At 46.1% G+C, this 23,948-nt stretch overlaps 1 protein-coding gene across 2 annotated transcripts; it reads right to left on the bottom strand.

Moving 5' to 3' along the window:
- Window positions 1-1,896: 1,896 nt before the first annotated feature.
- SERPING1 (serpin family G member 1) lies at window positions 1,897-18,764 on the bottom strand. Of its 2 annotated transcripts, none has more exons than XM_078341067.1 (8): window positions 18,608-18,764; window positions 18,104-18,173; window positions 15,893-16,415; window positions 14,448-14,582; window positions 10,990-11,193; window positions 10,654-10,793; window positions 4,780-4,999; window positions 1,897-2,417 (listed from the first exon to the last, which is right to left on the bottom strand). In XM_078341067.1, exons 2-8 carry the CDS (start codon window positions 18,149-18,151, stop codon window positions 2,164-2,166), a joined length of 1,524 nt encoding a protein of 507 aa, XP_078197193.1. In that variant the 5' UTR covers window positions 18,152-18,173; window positions 18,608-18,764; the 3' UTR covers window positions 1,897-2,163. The 2 variants fall into 2 exon arrangements, with proteins under 2 accessions (XP_078197193.1, XP_009006394.1); XM_009008146.4 differs by having other exon boundaries at window positions 18,727-18,764.
- Between the last annotated feature and the right edge of the window lie 5,184 nt (window positions 18,765-23,948).

Genomic DNA, 23,948 nt, shown 5'->3' with positions numbered 1-23,948 from the left:
CTAGACATTCAATAAGTGATTTTCAAACAGATATATTAAGACAGGCAAAATTTTAAGACAGAAGGTCAAAAACACAGAAGATAGTGGCTATGAGCAGTCTTTTTTTTTTTTTTGAGATGGAGTTTCGCTCTCGTTGCCCAGGATGAAGTGCAATGGCACGATCTTGGCTCACCACAACCTCCACCTCCCGGCTTCAAGTAATTCTCCTGCCTCAGCCTCCTGAGTAGGTGGGATTACAGGCATGTGCCACCACACCCGGCTAATTTTGTATTCTTAGTAGAGATGGGGTTTCTCTGTGTTGGTTGGGCTGGTCTCGAACTCTTGATCTCAGGTGATTTGCCTGCCTCGGCCTCCCAAAGTGCTGGGATTACAGGCATGAGCCACCATGCTCAGCACTTTTTTTTTTTAAGACTCAGTCTCGCTCTTGTCCACCAGGCTGAAGTGCAATGGTGTGATCTTGGCTCACCGCAACCTCCACCTCCTGGGTTCAAGCGATTCTTCTGCCTCAGCCTCCCAAGTAGCTGTGACTACAGGTTCGTACTACCACACCCAGCTAGTTTTTGTATTTTTGTAGAGACGGGGTTTCACCATATTGGCCAGGCTGGTCTCAAACTCCTGACCTCATGATCCGCCTGCCTTAGCCTCCCAAAATGCTGGGATTACAGGCATGAGCCACCATGCCTGGCCAACCACAGTCTTAAGAGTCATAAGAGGTGCTATTAAATGTCAGTTTCATCATTTCCTAACTACATGCCTTTGAACAAGACTTAGCCTCTCTGAGTTTACCATATACAGTTATTGTGAGAATTAAATGCCTGCAAAACCCTTAGCAGACTACCTATGTTCCCAATTATGTTAGCTACTGTCATTATTGTTGTCAGAGTTGTTGCAGACAAAAAAGCGAGATAGCAGCTTTGAATATCAGCTGCTTCAATATTAAGGGACAAGAGCTCCCATGGCTCCCGTGTCAGCCAGCTATTGCTGTATAATAAGTCAAGTTAAACTTAGCAGCTTCAAACAGCAACCCTTTGTTATTTCATGTAAGTTTCAGGGTTGGCTAGGTGATACATGGATTGCATGAATAGTCCCCAGTTAATGTCTCTTTGCCCTATAACTTCGTAGTGCTTTTCCAGTCTAACTCTACATTTGGTCCTGTGATTTGCTTTGGCTGCTAGGACAATGGTAAACTTGATGCGAGCCGAGGTGTGAAAAAGAGACTGCCCATTTGACTCTTTTGCATTATAGGCTAACCTGCTAGATGGACATATGAGACATGTAGAAGAGCCAAGTTGTCCTGGTGTCCTGGCTGAGGCTACAGAAGACCAGTCATCCCCTAACCAACCCAACTATACCTTACAGAGGTATGAATGAGCCCAGGAGAAGATCAGCCAGGTCCAGCCCAGATCAGCAAAGTCACCCAGCCAACCCTGAAACTTACATGAAATAACAAAGGGTTGCTGTTTGAAGCTGCTGAGTTTAATGTGACCTGTTAATATAGCAATAGTTGGCTGATACAGGAGCCATGGAGCTATTGTCCTTTAATATTGAAGCAGCTGATATTCAAAAGCAAAGGAAAGGTTTGGTATGGTGGCTCATGTCTACAATCTCAGCACTTTGGGAGGCTGTGTTAGGAGGACTGCTTAAGCCCAGGAGTTAGAGACCAGTCTAGGCAACATAGTAAGATTGTCTCTACAAAAAATTTAAAAATTAGCTGGGCATGGTGCCAAGCACATGCAGTCCCACCTACTTAGGAGGCTGGGGTAGGAGGATTGCTTGAGCTCAGAAGGTTAAGGCTGCAGTGAGCCATGATCTCAACACTGTACTCCAGCCTGGGTGACAGAGCGAGACCCTGCCTAAAAAAAATAAAGACCAACAACAAAGGCAAAGCGGAGAAAGTCATGTTCTGCCAGGTTTTATTTGTAGAGTCTGGTGAACTTGAAATAGAGAAAGCTGCAAAAAGTGGCTTGGAGAGCATGGCAGGGCCATGGAGAAGAGCTAATAGAAGTAGGTCCCTCGGCCAGACCCTAAGGGAGCCCTTTTGGTGGACAGTGGACACCTGAGGCAGGAGGTGGCTGGGGCCAAGTCCAGGAAGACAGCAGCAGGGCTGCAACTGAGAGCTGAGGCTGGAGAGGTAGCGCTTGCCCTAACCTGACCCTGCAGGTCTCAGGCCCTGGGGTCATAAACTCGTCCCATGAAGACAGGGAATTTGTGCTGCTGGTCCCAGAGCACAAAGAGGAAGGGCTGCTGCACTTCAAAGATCAGCAAGGTGCGGGCCACAGAGATGGCAGAGGCTGCAGCCGCCTCCACCCCAGTCTCTGTCAGTTCCAGCACTGTCTGGTGCTGCATCGCAGAAACCTGAAGATCTGGGTCCTCTGTCAGCCCACACAGGTTGAGGTCGTAGGAAAAGTCGAAGAATTCTAGGGCAAAACCAGAGAAAAACAGAATCAGAGGCCAGCATGAAACCTTCAGCGGATGGAGGGTCCTGAATTCTCTGGGTTCATCTGAGTCCCCATGCTCTCTTCCTCCTCCCTTGTTTGCCAGATTATATACTGTACCCTCTGGCCCAGTTCATGGGATCCTCTATTAGTGGGTCCTACACTGCCACTCCGTCTCAAGAAGTGAGAGGCCTTGTCCCCCAGCCTTGAAACAACCCTGAAAAATGATGTCATTGCTTCCTTGTCTCCCAGGACCTTGGAAGTGAAGTAATGTATCAGAGATAGGTCATATGTTAAAAAATGAGATTATATGCAATGCTATGATGCTGTGAAAAATGGGAAAATACACCAGGAGCATCTTTAGCTCCAAATATTAGACCATCTAATATTTGGTCTTGGATCCCAGTTCCTGACACAGAGCTACTAGATCCCTTGGAATTTCTTGGGTCATAAGAATGCCTTTTGTGCTAATAAGGCTACTCTGGCTGGCTCCCGGATGGGGGCTGGTCGCCAGGAAGACCAAGCCATGATTAGAAGCTTTGAACTTTCAGACCCACTCTCCATCCTCTAGGGAGAGGAGAGGAGAGGAGCTGGAGATGGAGTAATAATCACTCATGCCTGCGTGATAAGCCTCCTAAAGTATAGGGTTCTGAGAGCTTCCAGTTGGTGAACACATACTTTTACCAGGAAGGCAGCAAACCAAACTCCACAGGATAGATGCTCCTGCGCCTAGGACCCTTCCAGCTTTTGCCCTATATATCTCTTCACCTGGCTGTTCATCTGTATCCCTTACTTAATCCTATATATAATAAATCGGTAAACATAAGTGTCTCCTGAGTTTTGTCAGCTATTCCAGCAAATGATGAAACCCTAGCAGGGAGTGGGAATCTCCAAATTATAGCTGGTTGGTCTGACGCACAAGTGACAACCCCGTCTTGTAACTGACATCGAAAACAGGGGGGAAATCTGGTGGGGTTGAGCCCTTAAACTGTGGGATCTGATGTTATTTCCAGGTAGAGAATGTTAGAATTGGATTCAATTGTAGGACACGCAGTTTGTATCCCCCGAGAACTAGAGAATTGCTTGGAAAACACTCCCACACCTATTTGGTGGCCAGAAGTGTTGAATGAAAATTCAAAAAGAGTTTTTTTTCCTATACAGATGGCATATACAAGGAAATGACATCAAGTATTAGGTGGTCAAGTTCTCTAACAGGAAGAGAAGTGACAGGGCTGGACATGAGATAAAAGGTTAAAAAATGAGGCTGGGCACGGTAGCTCATGCCTGTAATCCCAGCACTTTGGGAAGCTGAGATGGGCAGATCACTTGAGGCCAGGAGTTCAAGACTAGCTTGGCCAACATAGTGAAACCTTGTCTCAACTAAAGAACAAAAAAAATTAGCTGGGTGTGGTGGTGGGTGCCTGTAATCCCTGTTACTTGGGAGGCTGAGGCAGGAGGATCACTTGAACCTGGGAGGTGGAGGCTGCAGTGAGCCAAGATCATGCCATTGGACTCCTGCCTGGGTGACAGAGTAAGACTCTGTCTCAAAAACAAAGAAAAAAACCAAAAAAACAAAAACAAAGTTTAGAAAATGGAGTCTCTGTTGCCTCTTGTAAACTCAGAAGCCTCCAGTCCTGCACTTCCTGATAGCTTCTTGCATATGCCATGGTGTAGTTGACTGTTATGAAACGTCTCTGGGGAAAGAGCATCCATAATTCACCTTGGCTACCTGTCCCACTGTCCCACTGCTTATGTCATAAGGAACCACTGAAAAAACTCAGGAGAGGCTGGGCATGGTGGCTCATGCTTATAATCCCAGCACTTTGGGAGGCTGAGGTGGGTGGATCACGAGTCAGGAGCTCGAGACTGGCCTGACCAACACAATGAAACTCTGTCTCTACTAAAAATACAGAAATTAGCTGGGTGTGGTGCAGGCACCTGTAATCCCAGCTGCTCGGGAGGCTGGGGCAGGAGAATCACTTGAACCCGGGAGGTGGAGATTGCAGTGATCACGCCACTGCACTCCAGCCTGGGCAACAGAGTGTAAAAAAAAGAAAAAGAAAAAACTCAGGAGAGCTAGAGACCTGCACTGGTGTTCTGGTTTGTCTCTGACTAGCTCAAGGATAAATCATGGAATCTTTGAGTAAGTCACATAAAGCTTTTGAGTCTCCATTTCCACAATGCTCCAATGGGATAATAGCACCTACCCCTCTAACTTGCAGGATTTCAGGACAAACTGAGATTACGGATGTAAAAAATACTCTAGAGAATGCTAACTGCATCTTAGGGATCCCCCCTTTCTCCTCTGATTGCCTGGGTATAATCCCAAGCTGCCAGAGCTCACCCAGTTTCTCCATGATTGACAGCATATCCTGGCTGGTCGTCACTTTGATGCGGGGCAGAGATAGGAGAGTTGGCTGGAACTTGGACATCTCCAGCTTCTTCATGATGGCCTTGAAAACAGAGGGGCTGAGATCCTGTTCCACATCTTCAAGACGATGTTTCAGGTTCTGGGGTACCAGGATCACCAAACTCATATTGTGAGAGAGCTGCAGTTGCCCCACCTAGAAAATAAGAGATGTACCTTAACAGTCTTCCTACTGCAGCTCTCTCCTGGCCCCCACCCTCTGTGTTACAAAGCCATCCTGCAGTCTGCTGCCACAGTGTGTATTTCAACAAACAGGATTCAGACCGAGGCTTCCAGGCTTTACCATGAAATGGGGATACCAGCTGGGTGGACAGTGCTGCTCTAACTCTGCACTGGGGAGAGGCAGAAGAAGGAGCATGAGTTTCTGATCATACCCTGATTCTACCACTGATAAGCTATGTAATATTGGCGAGTGGTGTGATTTCTCTGAGCCCTGTTCCCTTCCTCCCCAATGTGTTGTGCATGCAGTATATAGCATGCATAATGAACCGCCAGAGTTAACAGGTTAGCCCCTTTAAAAACTATCGATGACTCTTCACGGCCTATGATATTAAGTACAAATCTTAGCATGGCATTCAAAGCAGTTCACAGGATGATCTTAGCCTACCTTTCTGCTTTGCCATTAGAAGGACTTTCAACTGGTGGCCAGACAAAAGTACATAAGAAGTGCAGGACCCATGGGTTTAATACAGGGGTTGTCAACTCTGAGTGAATTTGCCTCTCAGTGGACATCTGGTAATGTCCAGAGACATTCTGGTTGTCACAGCTGGCAGGGGGCAGGGAGGACGTGCACAAAGTGCTACTGGCTTCTAGGAGGTAGAACTAAGGATGGAACCAAATTCTATAATACATGAGGCAGCTCTCTACAACAGAGAATTATCTGACCCAATATGTCAATAGTGCCAAGGCTCAGAAGCCCTAGTCTAATAGGATATGAGACTGTCATGAAATGGTATCATAATTAAGGCTGAAAGAACAAAACAAACCTGGAAGAATGGAGAATTCAACTGGGCAATAAAGAAAGTAACTGAGGCCAGGCACGGTGGTTCACACCTATAATCTCAGCACTTTGGGAGGCTGAAGTGGATGGATCACAAGGTCAGCCTGGACAACGTGGTGAAACCTCATCTCTACTAAAAACTATAAAAATCAGCCAGGCGCGGTGGCGGGTGCCTGTAATCCCAGCTACTTGGGAGGCTTAGGCAGGATAATCACTCGAACCTGGGAGGCCGAGGCTGCAGTGAGCTCAGATTGCGCCACTGCACTCCAGCCTGGGTGACAGACTGACATTCCATCTCAAAAAAAAAAAAACAAAAAACAAAAAAAGAGAAAGAAATTAACTGAAAGCAATCAATTGTTGGAACCTGAAAAATGGCCCAGAAGAAGTAGGTTGTAGTAAGCCAATTTTGACTGAAGAGGATGGACATGGGGTCCCTGTTGACATAGGACTCAAGTTGGATTTACTCATTCAAGTAGCGTGTGCCTTTCAAGTCCTATGTATGAACGTTCAATCTCTGACCAAAAATTTACCATGCTGTGGTCTTGAATTTTCAAGCCAGTAACCTCAGGATACCTGAGCTGGTAAATCTCACCCCTTTCCTTGGGTAAATATTCTTTAGTACCAGGAAGATTTAGAATTTAGTATGAGAATGACAAAGGAAACCAACTTCATCATGTTAAAACCAGGTGTTAAGTTCAGGGTAACTTGTATGTTTGTTATTTAAAATAGTGACTGTAATTTTTAAGAGAATCTAACATAGTAGTTTTATGCTTTTAAGCAAAGTTGTAGGATAATTTCATTATGTATGAGAATGATATTGGAATGTTGGCTAGAAGCTGATTCACTCTCCAAATTTAATTTTCAGTTTACAAGTGAGCTCTAGGTGCTAGGCTGATATGGCCAAGCAGAGTTATAATCATGATCTATCAGGTATTGAATGTGTTTAAAAAGAAAATCAGCTGGTGAGGTGGCTCATGCCTGTAATCTCAGCTACTTAAGAGGCTAAGGTGGAAGGATTGCTTCATCTCAAGGAGCATGAGGTTACAGTAAGCTGTAATTGCATCACTGTACTCCAGACTGGGTGATAGAGTAAGACCCTGTCTGTTAAAACTACATTTAAAAAAAGAAAAAAGAAAATCAAGCATATTAAATTTTTAAAGAGAGCTTGAAATGTTATGAGAGTATTAATTATGCTTGTAATAGAACAAATAGTTTAAAGGAGTTTCATCTGTTCAATATGGCAATTAATTCAAAAACAAATGAGAGTTAGTGTTTTTATATAAAAATCACCCTATTCTTTTTTTTTCAAGACAGGGTCTCACTCTGTTGCTCAGGCTGGAGTGTAGTGGCACGATCTTGGCTCACTGCAACCTCTGCCTCCCGGGTTCAAGTGATTCTCCTGTCCCAGCCTGCCGAATAGCTAAGATTACAGGCATGCACCACTGTAACTGGTTAATTTTTTTTTGTATTTTTAGTGGAGACAGGGTTTCACTATGTTGGCCAGGCTGGTCTCAAACTCCTGACCTCAGGTGATCTACCTGCCTTGGCCTCCCAAAGTGCTGGGATTACAGGCATGAGCTACCGTGCCCGGCCTATTCTTTTTTTGTGTTTTGAGACAGAGTTTCGCTGTGTTGCCCAGGCTGGAGTACAGTGGTATGATCTTGGCTCACTGCAACTTCTGCCTCCCAGGTTCAAGCAATTATTAGCCTCCTGAGTAGCTGGGATTACCAACATGCACCACCATGCCTGGCTAATTTTTGTATTTTTAGTAGAGACAGCGTTCTACCATGTTTGCCAGGCTGGTCTCAAACTCTTAGCCTCAAGTGATCCACTTGCCTTGGCCTCTCAAAGTCCTGGGATTACAGACCATGAGCCACTGTGCCTGGCCAAATTACCCTACTCTTAACGTAGCAAGTTCAGCTTAAAATTAAAAGGCATAAGCTGGGAACAGTGGCTCAGAGCTGTAATCTCAGCACTTTGGGAGGCTGAGGCTGGCAGATCACAGGGTCAGAAGATTAAGACTACCCTGGCTAACACAGTGAAACCCTGGCTCTACTAAAAATACAAAAAATGAGCCAGGTGTGGTGGCACATGCCTGCAGTCCCAGCTACTCATGAGGCTGAGGCAGGAGAATCGCTTGAACCCGGGAGAGAGAGACTGCAGTGAGCCAAGATCACACCACTGCCCTCCAGCCTGGCTGACAGAGTGAGATTCCATCTCAAAAAAAAAAAAAATTAAAAGACATAAGTAAAATTTTAATTTTGCCTGTCAGTACATTAATTATCTGTTTAAACCTCAAGGAACTCTAAATAGTAGCTTTTGTGCCCAAAACTACTCTTCTTTCTTTGGCTTTAAATAAGAAAACCTCAGGCTGGGCACAGTGGCTCATGCCTGTAATCTCAGCACTTTGGGAGGCCGAGGTGGGCAGATCACTTGAGGTCAGGAGTTTGAGACCAGCCTGGCCAATATAGCTAAACCCTGTCTCCACTAAAAATACAAAAATTAGCCGAGTGTAATGGTGGGTGCCTGTAATCCCAGCTACCTGGGAGGCTAAGGCAGGAGAATCACTTGAACCTGGGAGACAGAGGTTGCAGTGAGCTGGGATTGCGCCATTGCACTCTAGCCTGGGTGACAGAATGAGACTCTGTTTCGAAAGAAAAACAAACAAAACTCCAAATTGGCTTAGGGAGATGGAAATCACTCTTCATATTATACCTCCTTTGTGCTTTAAATATTTATTATCTATATCATATGTCCAGAATGCTCACCTCAACCTGTTACCTCACCTCAATGGCTATAACAGTCTATTCTCAAGGAATTTTTACAATGATTTTTGGTTTAGAGTTTTGTGTGAGACTAAACATATTTTAAGAGAGGAAACACTTGTTCTTATGAATTCAAATAGTTACATATAAACCTAACTTGTTAAATTCTTAATTTTAAAATTTTATTTTGTTTTATTTTTATAGTGGAGACGGGGTTTCTCCATGTTAGTCAGGCTGGTCTCGAACTTCCAACCTCAGGTGATCCACCCACCTCAGCCTCACAAAGTGCTGGGATTATAGGCATGAGCCACTGCTCCCAGCCCACTTGTTCTTAATTCCTACTTTCTACCTAACATATATGGCTTTAATTAACTAATTATTCCAATTGATTTAAAAAAACTCCTATTTATACCTCCCCCTACATATCTTGAATTTGAACAATGCCCTGTACCTGTCACATATATTCACTCTTCTGTGCCTTATCCACGCCATTCTGGTTCTGCTAAATGAGTCATGAATGAACAAATACATTAGATAGGGATGGATGGATGGGTAGATAAATATGTGAGTGAACAAATAAGTGAGCAAAGAATGGTTAAAAATAAACTCCGTGGCTGGGCACTGTGGCTCACGCCTGTAATCCCAGCACTTTGGTAGGCCGAGGCTGTGGATCACTTGATGTCAGGAGTTTGAGACCAGTTTGGCTAACATGGTGAAACCCCATCATTACTAAAAATACAAAAATTAGCTAGGTGTGGTGGCAGGCGCCTGTAGTCCCAGCTACTTGGGAGGCTGAGACATGAGAATTGTTTGAACCTGGGAGGCAGAGGTTGCAGTGAGCTGAGATCGTGCTACTGCACTCCAGCCTGAGTGACAGAGTGAGACCCTCTCGAAAAAAAACCCTCCTCTCTGAAGTCTTCCAGCCACTTTTACTAACTGAGTAGCTCCCTTTGGCACCCTCTATTTTATTCACTCATTGATTCAGCAAACACTGAATGAGCACCTATTACAGGTGGCATTGTTCTAGGCACTCCAGATACAGAAACAAGACAGGTCCCTGTATTCAAGGAGAGAGACAATATCTTAGTGAGACAGACAATATCCTAAGCAAATAAGCAAATAAATGATATAATTTCAGATGGTGATGGGTATCACGAATATAATAAAACAGCACTGATATCACAGAGTGAGGAGGAGGCTACTTTAAAGGCGAGAAGACTTCCACCAAGGTGACCTCTGAGCTGACACCCAAATGACCACAAGGAACAAGCTCCGTGAAGATCTGAGTCAAGAGGGATCCAGACAGAGAGAAAAGCTAAAGAAAGCTCCCAATGTGGAACCAAGCCTGGCACGTTCCACGAACAGATCCTTTGTTTCTTGGCTAGGTCCTGAGACATTGTCTCTCATTGTTTTCTACCTCATAGGTCTGTGCTTTGTCATCCTAACAAGGTGGAAACAGCTGGTAACTGGGCATGAGGTAAATTACTAATTGGAATCCACTGGGTTCTATATTCCGTCTTCTCTCCCTCCCCACTCATGAACAATTTATATTGTTCTATTTCTGCTAAGGCACTTAAGCCATTTAACACATGTGCGCACATGCACTTACCACATATATGCATGTACAAGGATATAGTTATACGTGTACACATGCATATGCATGCTGTACAAGGTACACACATACACACAGGACTTGTTAAGCCCCCAGGGTCTTCTGATGAGTTGACTGGAAAAAGAAACAGATGTGTAGAAGAGGAACATGACTCACATTTTGCCATTTAATGTAGGAGAGGTACATGAAGAAACTCGAGAATCCTGTTTCCAGCCTAAAATATACAATGCCTGCCTTGGCCAAGGCTAGAGAAAGGGGAAGGAGAAAAGATAGAGTGAAAATACAGATGGAAGGGGTAGAAATGATGAATTTGTAAGCGTGTGCCCCAAAATGATGGGACCACAGCAAAAAAAAAAAAAAGTCAGGAGACTCAAGTGGATTTCACACAGGAGAAGGAAAAGTTAAGAACTTACCTTGGCCTTCAAAGTTTGGTCAATGAAATGGGCCACAGGGTACTTCTTGCTGTTCATCATGAGCACTTTTATAATTGAATTTTTGAAGTGAAAGGGTTCCATCCTGGTTTTGGTGGGATCAAATGTTGTCTTCCACTTGGCTAGAGGGAAGAGGTGGGGAGGGTTGCTCTAATGCAGGTAGGAGAGGGATGAAGAGGAGCTAAAAGCCTTGTTAGCAAAGAGTGGGGCAGGGACACTGAGACTGGACTGTAGAACTTGGGGTTAGGCGGGGCTTTGAAGCCAGGAAGGAAAGAAGGACCCAAAATGGGAAGGCCAACTGGCCAATGGCCCCCTTACCACTCAGGTAGACAGCATTGAGGAGGACAAGGCGGGTATCGACGGGCAGGCTGTCTAGCAGCTGGCTGATCTTGTTGTTGGTGTTCTGGGCCACCCAGGTGTTGATGAGCTCCAAGTTGGCATCACTGTTATTGCCCAGGACTCTGGGGCTGCTGCTGTACAGGCTCTGAGAGGCATTCACAAAGGTGTCCCTTATGGCCAGGTCTGGGGGTATGTTGAGAAAGGGAGGCATGAGTCTCCTGAACATGTCGTTCCCTTCCACAAGCAAGATTTGAGAGTGAGCATGCCTCCCATGGCTCTGTCTGCTCACTCCAGTGAACACAGCATGGCGGAGCAGGGTCCCGTCCACTCCTCTTACAGATGTGGCAATGAAGCCCAAAGAAGGCAAACCCAGAGCCAAGAACAGGAGAAGTAGCCCTAGGCCCCTGCTGCCTCTGCTTGCTATGAGACTGTGGCTCAGCAAGATAATCTTTTTGAGGTATTAACTTCCGGCTGGGCGCGGTGGCTCACGCCTGTAATCCCAACACTTTGGGAGGCCAAGGCGGGCAGATCACGAGGTCAGGAGTTCCAGACCAGCCTGACCAACATGATGAAACCCCATCTCTACTAAAAATACAAAAATTAGCCAGGCGTAGTGGTGCGTGCCAGTAATCCCAGCTACTTGGGAGGCTGAGGCAGGAAAATCGCTTGAACCTGGGACGCGGAGGTTGCAGTGAGACAGATTGTGCCATTGCAGTTCCAGCCTGGGTGACAAGAGCAAGAATCCGTCTCAAAAAAAAAAAAAAAAGAGAGATAGTAACTTCCATTTGCCTCTATTTTCCCTCTTTTTGTCCTTAATTCAGCATGGAATAGACTCTGTTTCCTGACCTTGGTGGAAGTTTGTGACAAAACTTCCTGACTTTTGCTCTCCAAAAACCTTTGGTCCACTGAAAAAAAAAAAAAAAAGCATTCAAAAGATAATTTTTCCAGGACTAAGTAGATTAAAGATATATTCCCAGCTGGGCATGGTGGCTCACACCTGTAATCTCAGCATTTTGGGAGGCCAAGGTGGGGGATCATTTGAGGTCAGGAGTTCAAGACCAGCCTGGCCAACATAGTGAAACCCCATCTCTACTAAAAATACAGAAATTAGCTGGGTGTGGTGGTGGGTAATCCCAGCTATAATAATCCCGGCACCTGTAATCCCAGCTATTTGGGAGGCTGAGGCAGGAGAATCACTTGAACCCGGGAGGCTGAGGTTGCAGTGAGCTGAGATCTTGCCACTGTCCCAGCCCTGGGCGACAGAGAGAGATTCTGCCTCAAACAAACAAACAAAAAAGATATTTTCTCAGGCTTTGCTGATGCCTAAGTACAACCTAAGACCAAGAACCCTCCTTGGCACAGCTCCAGGGTGCAGCTAGATGGGGACAGAAGCCATAACATATTGAATGCTGTTACATTTTTCACCAACCTAGCCAGACAGCAGATAAAGCTGACTTAGAGCTTTGTAAGTAATAAATTAGTGCAACATTTCTTGAACACCTCTGAGTCATATTTTTCCCACATCTGGAAGAGGGTATTTTTTAGATAATGGGGTGAGAGGTGAATTTTTAAAATTTATTTTTGTTATTTATTTTTATTTTTTAGAGACAGGGTCTTACTCTGTCACCCAGGCTGAAGTGCAGTGGCATAAACATAGCTCACTCTAACTTCGAATTCCTTGGCTCAAGCAATTCTTCTGTCTCAGTCCTTAGTAGCTGGAACTACAGGCATGCACCACGACACCCAGATAATTTTTAAAATTTTTTGTAGAGATGAGGTCTCTCTATGTTGCCCAGAGACTAGTCTCAAAATTCTAGCCTCAAGCAAGCCTCCTACCGCAGCCTCTCAGTGTTGGAATTACAGACACGAGCCACTGCACCAGACCTGAGTATTGCTTTTGTAGCTTTAAACAACAACAACAACAACAAAAACCGCACATTAAAAGGTGTTTTCCTTTTTTAAAAAAGGGAGGTGGGTAGATAAGTTCAATGGTTATCAAACATTTTAAAGCAGGAGAACTGTGGGGTTTTGTTTCGTTTTGTTTTTGAGATGGAGTCTTGCTCTGTCACCTGGGCTGGAGTGCAATAAGATCTCAGCTTATTGCAGCCTCGGCCTCCCAGGTTCAAGCAATTCTTCTGCCTCAGCCTCCTGGGTAGCTAGGATGACAGGCCCGCACTACCATGGCTGGCTAATTTTTGTATTTTTAGTAGAGACAGGGTTTCATTATGTTAGCCATGCTGGTCTCGAACTCCTGACCTGAGGTGATCTGTCCGACTTGGACTCCCAAAGTGCTGGGATTACAGGCTTGAGCCACCCCGCCTGGCCAGAACAGTGTTTTTAAACAAAGGCATGTCTGAGGGCCACAATATAAAATGGGCCCTGGCTGAGGCTGGGTGGGAGCTCAGAGCCCAGCTGGTCCGTCTCCCTCTCACAGGAAGTGGTGCACCACTCCCCACCACTCAGGCTCCCCACACCCCACTTCCACCGTGACTCCAGAAACAGCTCTGCAGAGCCCTAGGGCTCTAAGGAACCAAGTCTGAACACAACTACATTAGATGGTTTTGTAAGTTTATTATTACTATTTATTACCATTATTACCTACTTAATAACATAATATATGTAAATGATAACAAGTTCACATAACACAAAAATAAAAAGAATGAGAGTCCCAAGACTCCTTTGACCCAAAAATTAGCAAAAAAAATTTTTGTCTATTTTATTTCTATAGCTCTCTAGCCCTCTAGCCCTATCTATTAATGAATGCATATGGGTAATCTTTTTTTTTTTTTTTTGAGACAGTGTCTCAGTCTGTCACTCAGGCTGGAGTGCAGTGGTGCAATCTTGGCTCACTGCAACCTCTGCCTCCCAGGTTCAAGCGATTCTCCTGTCTCAGCTTCCTAAATAGCTGGGACTATAGGCACATGCCACCACACTTGGCTAATTTGTATATTTTTAGCAGAGACAGGTTTTCCTTGTGTTGGCCAGAGTGGTCTCAAACTCCTGACCTCAAGTAATCTGCTCACCTCAGCCTCCCAAAAGTGTTGGGATTACAGGCGTGAGCCACCATGCCCAGCCCCGCCCTGTACCCAACTTTTTTTTTTTTTTAAAATAGAGACTGGGTTTTGCCATGTTGCCCAGGCTGGTCTTGAAGGCCTTCGCCTCCCAAAGTGCTTAGCATTACAGACGTGAACCACCGCACCTGCTCAGTTATTTTTTTTTCCTAAAGGAGTTGATGAATGCAAGGGACTTGCCTAAGGTCTCACTAGAAGAACAATCCAGTTCCTGGAGTCACCTGATGCTCCTGCCAAGGTCTTCACCTGCTCTGCAGTCCATCCCTGATACATTCCCTCTGTCCTTTCCCCAGTGCTGGGTGGGACCCCCTTCAGAGCCCTCTCAGGACCCTTCTCTGCAGACACTGCCCCTTCCTGAGCACTCACCTGTGCTGTGGAAGATCTGAGAGACTGAGGTGAATCCTTTGGTTGTAAAGGCCTTCAGGGCCTGGTGGACACAGGTGAAGTCCTTGGGGTAGGAGAGGACGTTCTCTAGGTTTGTTCTGGTGTTGTCCCCAGCCCCTGCAACAAAGGGCAGAGATGAGGGGTACTTGCAGGATGAGTTGGGGATGTTTTGTGGGAATGAGGGTTGGGGACCAGGCTGGAATGGAGGGTGTTCCCTGCTTTAGAGGGGATCACAGATCATCTGAGCTGGAAGTGTTTCTTTTTTTTTTTTAAACAGAGTCTTGCTCTGTTGCCCAGGCTGGAGTGCAGTGGTGCAATCTCAGCAGCTCACTGCAATCTCCGTTCTTCCAGGTTCAAAGGATCCTCCCACCTCTGCCTCCCAAGTAGCTGAGACTATAGGCATACACCACCATGCCTGGCTAATTCAGCCAACATGTTGGCCAGGCTGGTCTTAAACTCCTGCCTTGGCCTCCCAGAGTGCCAGGGTTACAGGTGTGAGTCACTGTGTCTGGCCAAGATTCCAGAGCCTTCTTAGAATTCCCCCTGGGGAGTAATAGCTCACCCTCTACTGCTTGTAGTAATTTGTTTGTGCCATTCCTAGGGTAATTACCCAATGGGACTTGACAGTAATCCCTCAGGATGGCAGAGGATCCACATTTTTTTGACCTCCCACTAAGTCAGGCACTAGGCTTTCTGCTTCTTAATCTTCTGAGGTAGACAGCATCATCACTATTTCACACAAGAGGAGTCAAGGCTCAACATGCTTACGGTGATCTGCCTAAGGTCACAGAGCTAGAAAGCCGTAGTACCACAATCGATTCTAGGTCTATCTCTGATGATTTCATCTTTTTTTTTTTTGAGACAGAGTCTTGCTCTGTCACCCAGGCTGGATTGCAGTGGTGTGATCTCAGCTCATGGCAACCTCCACCTCCTGGGTTCAATCAATTCTCTTGCCTCAGCTGCCCAAGTAGCTGGGATTACAGGCATGCACCAGCACACCCCACTGATTTTTGTATTTTTAGTAGACATGGGGTTTCACCACTTTGGCCAGGCTGGTCTCAAACTCTTGACCTCAGGTGATCCACCCTCCTTGGCCTCCCAAAGTGTTGGGATTACAGACATGAGCTACAGCACCCGATTTCATCTTCCTTATCACCTCTCCTTGCTGTGAAACATGGTTAGTGGCTGGGACCTTATTTTATATGTTCTTGTATAGTCATAGGGTTTTACAAGCAATGGTGCCTATTAAATCATTGTTAAATGATGGAATGTTCAAGAATGAAAGGATACATCCCTCTACCCCACCCCCATATATAACCCATTTTTACAGCTTCTTCCCAGAGGCATGGCTTTCTAAGTATCTGGGTTGGTGACCATCATGGGAGTGTCGAACAAATGACGTGGAAAGAATTCAGTCAGGGTCTTACCGAGCAGGACCTGGGTGAGGAGGCTGGCGATGCTGAATGGGGAAAAAACCATGTTGGTCTCTGCCTTCTTCATTGCTGAGAAGGCGTGGTAGAGCTTCAGGGAGAAGTCTATCAAAGCGTCCCCCAACATGGCCTCTGCTGAATGACTCTCCAAGTCAGAGCAGAGAGTAACAGGTCCTGGGCAGAAGGGCCCAGTAGTGGGCTGGGTAGGAGAATCTGTGGGAAGCTGGGTAGTTGATTGGGTGGGTTGGGGGGTGGGTTCAGTGGTGGGTTCATCAGTGGTATTAGCTGTTATTTTGGTGGCTGAATTGGTTGTTGAGTTGGTTGTTGGCAAGCCGGAAGTCGCCAGGATGGGTTCAATTAATAGACTCTTGGGGTTATCTGCCATTGTGTTCTTCCCTTCATTTCTCCCTTGTGAACTCTCTGGATCCCTGGAGCTGGAGCTGGCAGCAGTTTGATTTGAAGAGGCTGTATCCTGTGGTTCAAGAAGCTGAGTTTCATTTTTTCTATGAGCCACAGTCCCCTAAAATAAAGCAAGAAGAGAAGGGGATGTGGAAAATGTCTTGTACCAGAGAGTAATTTCTGAGACAATGTGGTGGGTGAGGAGCCTGTCTTAGAACCACCACCACTAATTCCTCAGAGAAGGGGCAATCCAAGGTGACAGTGGGGGGTGCACAGGAATGTGCTCTGTAGAAGAGGAGGGACAGTAAGGGACTCTGTAATCTCTGACCAATTACTGCCCTGAAGGAAGTTGTTTTCCAAGTAGTGAAGCTGAGTGTCAACTGCCATTTACCTATGTTCTTGCAGTTTCCTGTAAATATCTACCTGTTTGACTGACTTGCTTGGCTAATACAGACATTAGAACTTGTGGCCCTTGCTTTAGAACAGTAAATTTTCAAATTGTGGGTTGCAACCCATTGGTGGGTGTGGAAAAACAATACACATTAGAAAGGGAAAGAAGTAAGGGAGGGAGATGGAAGTAGTATGGGCCAGCGGCTCTGAAACAATTTTGACTCCCAGGGGATATTTAGCAATGTCTGGAGGCATTCTTGATTGTCACAGGGAGACAGCAGGGAAGATGCTACCAGAATCTAGCATGCTACAAAATATCCTAAGATGCAAAGGGTAGCCCCTCAGCAGTGAATTATCCAGCCCCAGTGTCAACAGATCCTCAGTGGAGAAACCACGCATTAGCCCCATTTCAGAGGTAGAGAACTGATGCTGACATTTTTTTTTTTTTTTTTTTTTGAGAGAGTCTTGTTCTGTTGCCCAGGCTGGAGCGCAGTGGTGCGATCTCAGCTCACTGCAACCTTTGCCTCCCGGGTTCAAGCGATTCTCCTGCCTCAGCCTCCCAAGTAACTGAGACTACAGGTACATGCCACTGCACCCAGCCAATTTTTGTAGTTTTAGTAGAGACAGGGTTCCACCATGTTGGCCAGGGTGGTCTCGAACTCTGACTTTGTGATCTGCCCACCTTGGCCTCCCAAAGTGCTGGGATTACAGGCATGGGTCACTAACTAGTCCAGGGTCTCACAGAAATGGGAGAAACAGCTACGGGTCAAGATGAGGTCTCCCGATTCCAAACTCCCTGCTCATAACTACATCATCTGCTGAGTATGTGATGCCAACTTGCACATGTCCCGTACTTCTTAGCCTTGTTTCTAGTCCACGACCTCCCACACCACTGGGACCTCTCACTGCTATTGACGCCCACTCAGACCCAGGTATGTTTGCTACCATTCCTCCCTGTCTTTACAGGCCCTGGCCTGGGACCACAGCCTGTGTCACAGCAGCCAAACCTCCCACAGCTCTTTTCTTCAGCAAACTCTTCCTTTGATATCACAAAACGCTCCCCATCTTTTTGCCCTATGTGATCCTCCTGCCAAGCCCGTTTGGTGGACACGGTGGGATCTATTTATTCAACATTTTCTAAATCAGGAGGAGCAGGCTGGGAAAAGTGACTTGCTCAAGACCACGCAGCGCAGCTCCTATGTGGCCCGCCAAGATTAGAACCTGCATCTCTCTGAGTCCTGAGCTCTTTCCACCATCTACGCGTCCGGGTGCAAGTATCACACTCGCCGATCCCAAGAGGAGGGCTCCTCATTCTCTGGAGCCTGAAGGGTTAATCCTCCCTCAGCCACCGCCCCCACCCCGCGCCATCCCCCCTCCCCGTCACCACCCCAGTCCCCCATCCCACCAGGGACCACATACCCCAGCCAGCAGCAGCAGGAGGGTCAGCAGTGTCAGCCTGGAGGCCATCTGGGCGGCGACGTCAACGGACCTGCGGAGCCAGCCAGCATCAGAGCCAGCTCCGAGCCGGAGAGCCCAGGGAGGGCCCCCACCCCCACCCCCACCCCCACCCCCACCCCCACCCCGCGCGGGGCCCGCCCCCATTCCATCCCAAGCCCCAGCCCCTCTCAGCGAATTCCCTCCTCCTCCCTCTCGGGGCCACCTTCTCCCTGGCTCCTCCCTCTGTTTTGTTTTCCCCAAACCGCTTCCCTTTCCCGGCACCGGCTGGCCCTTCCTCTCCCCGCCGGCCCGGGTCTCGGTCCATCTGTTCAGTCGGAGGGGAGGTTTTGGGGAGGGTCCTGCTTTAACCAAACAATGAGGCCAGAGGTGTGGGGGAGGGGAAGCCCAGAGGGGCTGAGCACAACAGGCCTGAGGCGGGAGGGGCTGGGGGGGAGGAGGAGGCGGAAGCCCCAGGTGGAAGCAAACCTATGGAGACCACCGAGATCAAAGGGTGCAGGAAGGCGGGGGTGTGGAGACCCCCTCCCTGGACCTCTTCACCTCATGCTTTCCACCCTCTCCCTACACTTGCCCAGCACCAAACCTACTCCAAACTCCTGGTCACCAGGCAGCTCCAGTGCAGACTGACTAGAGAGCCCCGCAGGGTCAGGGAGGGTGGGGTGTGGGGGGCAGTCTTAGCTATTGGCTGGCCCAGGACACTGCCCAGTTACAAATTAAGGATGATTGATCGCTGGTGTGAGTTCCCGTAAATCAGGATGGGACGGGATGGGGCTGACTGCCTGGTTCTCTTTGTGCCTCAGACCAGGAATTTAGCCGAAATCCACTGGTGGGTGGGTGAATGGGAAAGCTTGGGTGCAGCTCTCAGCTCTCCGCAACCAAAGCTTCCCCGGGGTCTTCATGGGTAACAATAAAAACAGCATGTACACAAAATGTGCTCCGCAATTTTTTAAGGAATTAGCATTTTGGAAATTGCTCATCTCCCTTGATCCTCAAAGTAACCCTTTGGAAATAGGTCCCATTGTGGCCTTTAGATAGTTAAGAAACTGAGCCTTAGAGCAGTGGAATGTCCCGCCCTGGTCACCCTCATTTGGAGAAGCATCCTGAAGCTGAATCCCTGTTTCCAACTCTTCTGTGCCCTGTAGGTGTTCTGCCATTCTTTGCTCTTAAGAGACTCATAATCTGTAGTTCTGTCTTGTATAACAGACAAGGGATGAGAGGCACCCAGCTCAGAAAGCATTCGCCTTAATTAAACATTAAAAACTGGCTGGTTGTGGTGGCTCACACCTGTAATCCCAGCACTTTAGGAGGCCAAGGTGGGGGGATCACTTGAGGTCAGGAGTTTGAGACCAGCCTGGCCAACATGGGGAAACTCTGTCTCTACTAAACATGCAAAAATTAGCTGAGCAGTGCTGGCACACACATGTAGTCCCAGCTACTAGGGAGGCAGAGGTTGCACTGAGCTGAGATCGCACCACTACACTCCAGCCTGGGTGATGGAGCAAGATGTCTCAAAAATAAATAAATATTAAAAAACCTAAAAGCTGGGGTGTATGTGTTTGTGACTAGGGTACCACAATAGACCTAGCTGGCTGTGTGAGCCAGCAAGTTGCTTTCCCCCTTGACATCTGGCTGTCCTCTCAGGGTTGTCAGATAAAACCAGGAAGTAGGCAGTCTTGGTTCGTACCTGTAATCCGAGTCCTTTGGGTGGCTGAGGCTGGAGGATCCCTTGAGCCTACAAGTTTGAGGCTGCAGTTAGCATTGATCACGCCACTGCACTCCAGCCTGGGCAACAGAGTGAGATGCTGCTTGCTGTCTCAAAAAAAAAGCTTACATTGGGATATACTTATGGTAAAAACATTTTGTTGTTGTGTATTTGAAATTCAAATATAATTGGCATTCTGTATTTTTGCTAAACCTGATAACCTGCCTCCTCTGCAAAACAAAGAGGTTGTCTCTGATGACCTAATATGGCTATACTGTTCCATCATTGTCTCACTTCAGGCTAGCACCAGAACTGCCACTCAAAGGGACTGACCAAGGACAGAAACAGGAGAATACTTGTGTGTCTTCTCGGGGGTCCTTGGACAAGACCCAGAAAGAGTCTTCCCCAGCTTTGTGCTTTATTCTCTGCAGCCACTTGGGAACCTCCTAAACCATGGGAAAGTTATGTAATATCAGAGCCGCCGTTCGAACAGCTGCACACAAACAACACTTCTCCATCTGTAGTGCTCACGCTGGTGGCCTCAAACAGACCACGAGCTTGTGGATTCTGGGAAATGGGTCAGCCAAAGGAAAAGAAGGCTGGAAAGCAACCTCATTCACTGAATGCTCACCATGTGCTTACATTCATCCTCTCATTAATTCTCATCACCTATGAAGTGGGTGCTATATTAATCTCATCTTAAGCAAGTTAACAAAATGAGGCTCAGGGAAATTAAGTGATCCACCTAATATCACAAAGCCAGTAAATGACAGAGCCAGGATGCAGACCAAGTCTGCTAGACCCCGAAATTCTTTATTAAACCTTACAGATAATTGACACACACCAGGGGCTAACCTGAAGCAGACAGCAAAGGGAATATTCTGGGTCCAGCTGCAAGAGTCTGATGCTTTGAGGGCCAAAGTTCCAGGGTGAAAAAGTCCCAATGGAGAGGTTTTCCCGGCTTGTGGGTCTACCTCCTTCAGCCATCTATAATGGCTCTCTGACCAGCGCCATCCCTGCCTTCTGGACATGTAAAGGATGTCTGCTTTGTGAAGTCTCCCCTGACTGCTGAAACTGGAGCTGAAACTGACTTAATCAGGCTGTTTGCAGAATTTCTCCCTAGTGTGGTGTGTTGAGATATTCAATCAGTGTAAGGTTTTGAATTCAGTCCTCTTCCCATTGGGAGCAGGTCTAGGATTTCTCTGCAACAAGGACCTTTCCTTCTAGTGACTGAGGAGTGTTGAACCCACAGAAACCCTCTTCCTACATGTTGTAGGTGCACATGGCTTCTCCCCACTGTGAATTTCCTGATACTGGAGGAGGTTCAGGTTCTCACTAAAGCTCTTCCTGTACCCAGAGCACTTTTATCAGGTTTTTCTCCCAGGAGAGTCCTCTAATACTGAAAGTACAAGTTGCTGTGGCTGATCTCTTTCTCACATTGTAGAGTGTGAAAAACTAAACACCTTTAGTTGTTCTTTTCTTTCCTTTTTTTTTCTTAAATTTTTTATTGCATTTTAGGTTTTGGGGTACATGTGCAGAACATGCAAGACAGTTGCATAGGTGCACACATGGCAGTGTGTTTTGCTTCCTTTCTCCCCTTCACCCACATTTGGCATTTCTCCCCAGGCTATCCCTCCCCAGCTCCCCCTCCGGCTGGCCCTCCCCTTTCCCAGCCAATAGTCCCCAGTGTTTAGTACTCCCCTCCCTGTGTCCATGTGTTCTCATTTTTCATCCCCCGCCTATGAGTGAGAATATGCGGTATTTCATTTTCTGTTCTTGTGTCAGTTTGCTGAGAATCATGTTCTCCAGATTCATCCATGTCCCTACAAAAGACACAAACTCATCATTTCTGATTGCTGCATAATATTCCATGGTGTATATGTGCCACATTTCCCAATCCAGTCTATCATCAATGGGCATTTGGGTTGATTCCAGGTCTTTGCTATTGTAAACAGTGCTGCAATGAACATTCGTGTACATGTGTCTTTATAGTAGAACGATTTATAGTCTTTTGGATATATACCCAGTAATGGGATTGCTGGGTCAAATGGAATTTCTATTTCTAAGGCCTTGAGGAATCGCCACACTGTCTTCCACAATGGTTGAACTAATTTACACTCCCACCAACAGTGTAAAAGTGTTCCTTTTTCTCCACATCCTCTCCAGCATCTGTTGTCTCCAGATTTTTTAATGGTCGCCATTCTAACTGGCGTGAGATGGTTTCTCAATGTGGTTTTGATTTGCATCTCTCTGATGACCAGTGATGATGAGCATTTTTTCGTATGATTGTTGGCCTGATATATGTCTTCTTTCGTAAAGTGTCTGTTCATATCCTTTGCCCAATTTTGAATGGGCTTGTTTGTTTTTTTCCTGTAAATCTGTTTGAGTTCTTTGTAAATTCTGGATATCAGCCCTTTGCCAGATGGGTAAACTGCAAAAATTTTTTCCCATTCTGTTGGCTGCCAATTCACTCTAGTGACTGTTTCTTTTGCCGTGCAGAAGCTGCGGAGTTTCATTAGGTCCCATTTGTCTATTTTGGCTTTTGTTGCCAATGCTTTTGGTGTTTTGTTCATGAAGTCCTTGCCTACTCCTGTGTCCTGGATGGTTTTGCCTAGATTTCCTTCTAGGGTTTTTATGGTGCCAGGTCTTATGTTTAAGTCTTTAATCCATCTGGAGTTAATTTTAGTGTAAGGTGTCAGGAAGGGGTCCAGTTTCTGCTTTCTGCACATGGCTAGCCAGTTTTCCCAACACCATTTGTTAAACAGGGAATCACTTCCCCATTGCTTGTTTTTGTCAGGTTTTCAAAGATTGTATGGTTGTAGATCTGTTGTGTTGCCTCCGATGCCTCTGTTTTGTTCCATTGGTCTATATCTCTGTTTTGGTACCAGTACCATGCTGTTTTGATTACTGTAGCCTTGTAGTATAGTTTGAAATCCGGTAGTGTGATGCCCCCTGCTGTGTTCTTTTTCCTTAGAATCGACTTGGCTATGCGGGCTCTTTTTTGGTTCCATATGAAGTTCATGGTGGTTTTTTCCAGTTCTGTGAAGAAAGTCGATGGTAGCTTGATGGGGATAGTGTTGATTCTGTAAATTACTTTGGGCAGTATAGCCATTTTCATGATATTAATTCTTCCTAACCACAAACATGGAATGTTTCTCCATCTGTTTGTATCCTCTCTTATTTCGTTGAGCAGTGGTTTGTAGTTTTCCTTGAAGAGGTCCCTTACGTTCCTTGTGAGTTGTATTCCAAGGTGTTTTATTATTTTTGTAGCAATTGTGAATGGCAGTTCGTTCTTGATTTGGCTTTCTTTAAGTCTGTTATTGGTGTAGAGGAAGGCTTCTGATATTTGCACATTGATTTTATATCCTGATACTTTGCTGAAGTTGCTTATCAGTTTCAGGAGTTTTTGGGCTGAGGCGATGGGGTCTTCTAGGTATACTATCATGTCGTCTGCAAATAAAGACAATTTGGCTTCCACCTTTCCTATTTGAATACCCTTTATTTCTTTTTCTTGCCTGATTGCTCTGGCTAGAACTTCCAGTACTATATTGAATAGGAGTGGTGAAAGAGGGCATCCTTGTCTAGTGCCGGATTTCAAAGGGAATGCTTCCAGTTTTTGCCCATTCAGTATGATATTGGCTGTTGTTTGGTCATAAATAGCTTTTATTACTTGGAGATACGTTCCATCGATACCGAGTTTATTGAGGGTTTTTAGCATAAAGGGCTGTTGAATTTTGTCGAATGCCTTCTCTGCATCAATTGAGATAATCGTGGTTTTTGTTTTTGTTTCTATTTATGCGGTGAATTACGTTTATAGACTTGCGTATGTTGAACTAGCCTTGCATCCCCGGGATGAATCCTATTTGATCATGATGGATAAGTTTTTTGATTTGCTGTTGCAATCGGCTTGCCAATATTTTATTGAAGATTTTTGCCTCTATGTTCATCATAGATATTGGCCTGAAGTTTTCTTTTCTTGTTGGGTCTCTGCCGGGTTTTGGTATCAGGATGATGTTGGTCTCATAAAATGATTTGGGAAGGATTCCCTCTTTTTGGATTATTTGGAATAGTTTCAGAAGGAATGGTACCAGCTCCTCTTTGTGTGTC

Source organism: Callithrix jacchus, chromosome 10 (assembly GCF_049354715.1).
Source record: "Callithrix jacchus isolate 240 chromosome 10, calJac240_pri, whole genome shotgun sequence".
NCBI classification, from domain to species: Eukaryota; Metazoa; Chordata; class Mammalia; order Primates; family Cebidae; genus Callithrix; species Callithrix jacchus.
The sequence above is the reverse complement of the archived record's forward strand: the minus strand, read 5'-3'. Positions and strand labels throughout refer to the sequence as shown.

What these genes read in the sequence shown, in the direction of transcription:
- SERPING1 (XM_078341067.1), bottom strand. Translation starts at nt 18,151, where the DNA reads ATGGCCTCCAGGCTGACACTGCTGACCCTCCTGCTGCTGCTGGCTGGG. An exon ending in CAATGCTGTCTACCTGAGTG is followed by an intron (nt 10,794 to 10,989) that starts GTAAGGGGGCCA and finishes TCTTCCCTCTAG; the next exon opens with CCAAGTGGAAGACAACATTT. An exon ending in GTCAATCATGGAGAAACTGG is followed by an intron (nt 2,418 to 4,779) that starts GTGAGCTCTGGC and finishes GTTTTGCCCTAG; the next exon opens with AATTCTTCGACTTTTCCTAC.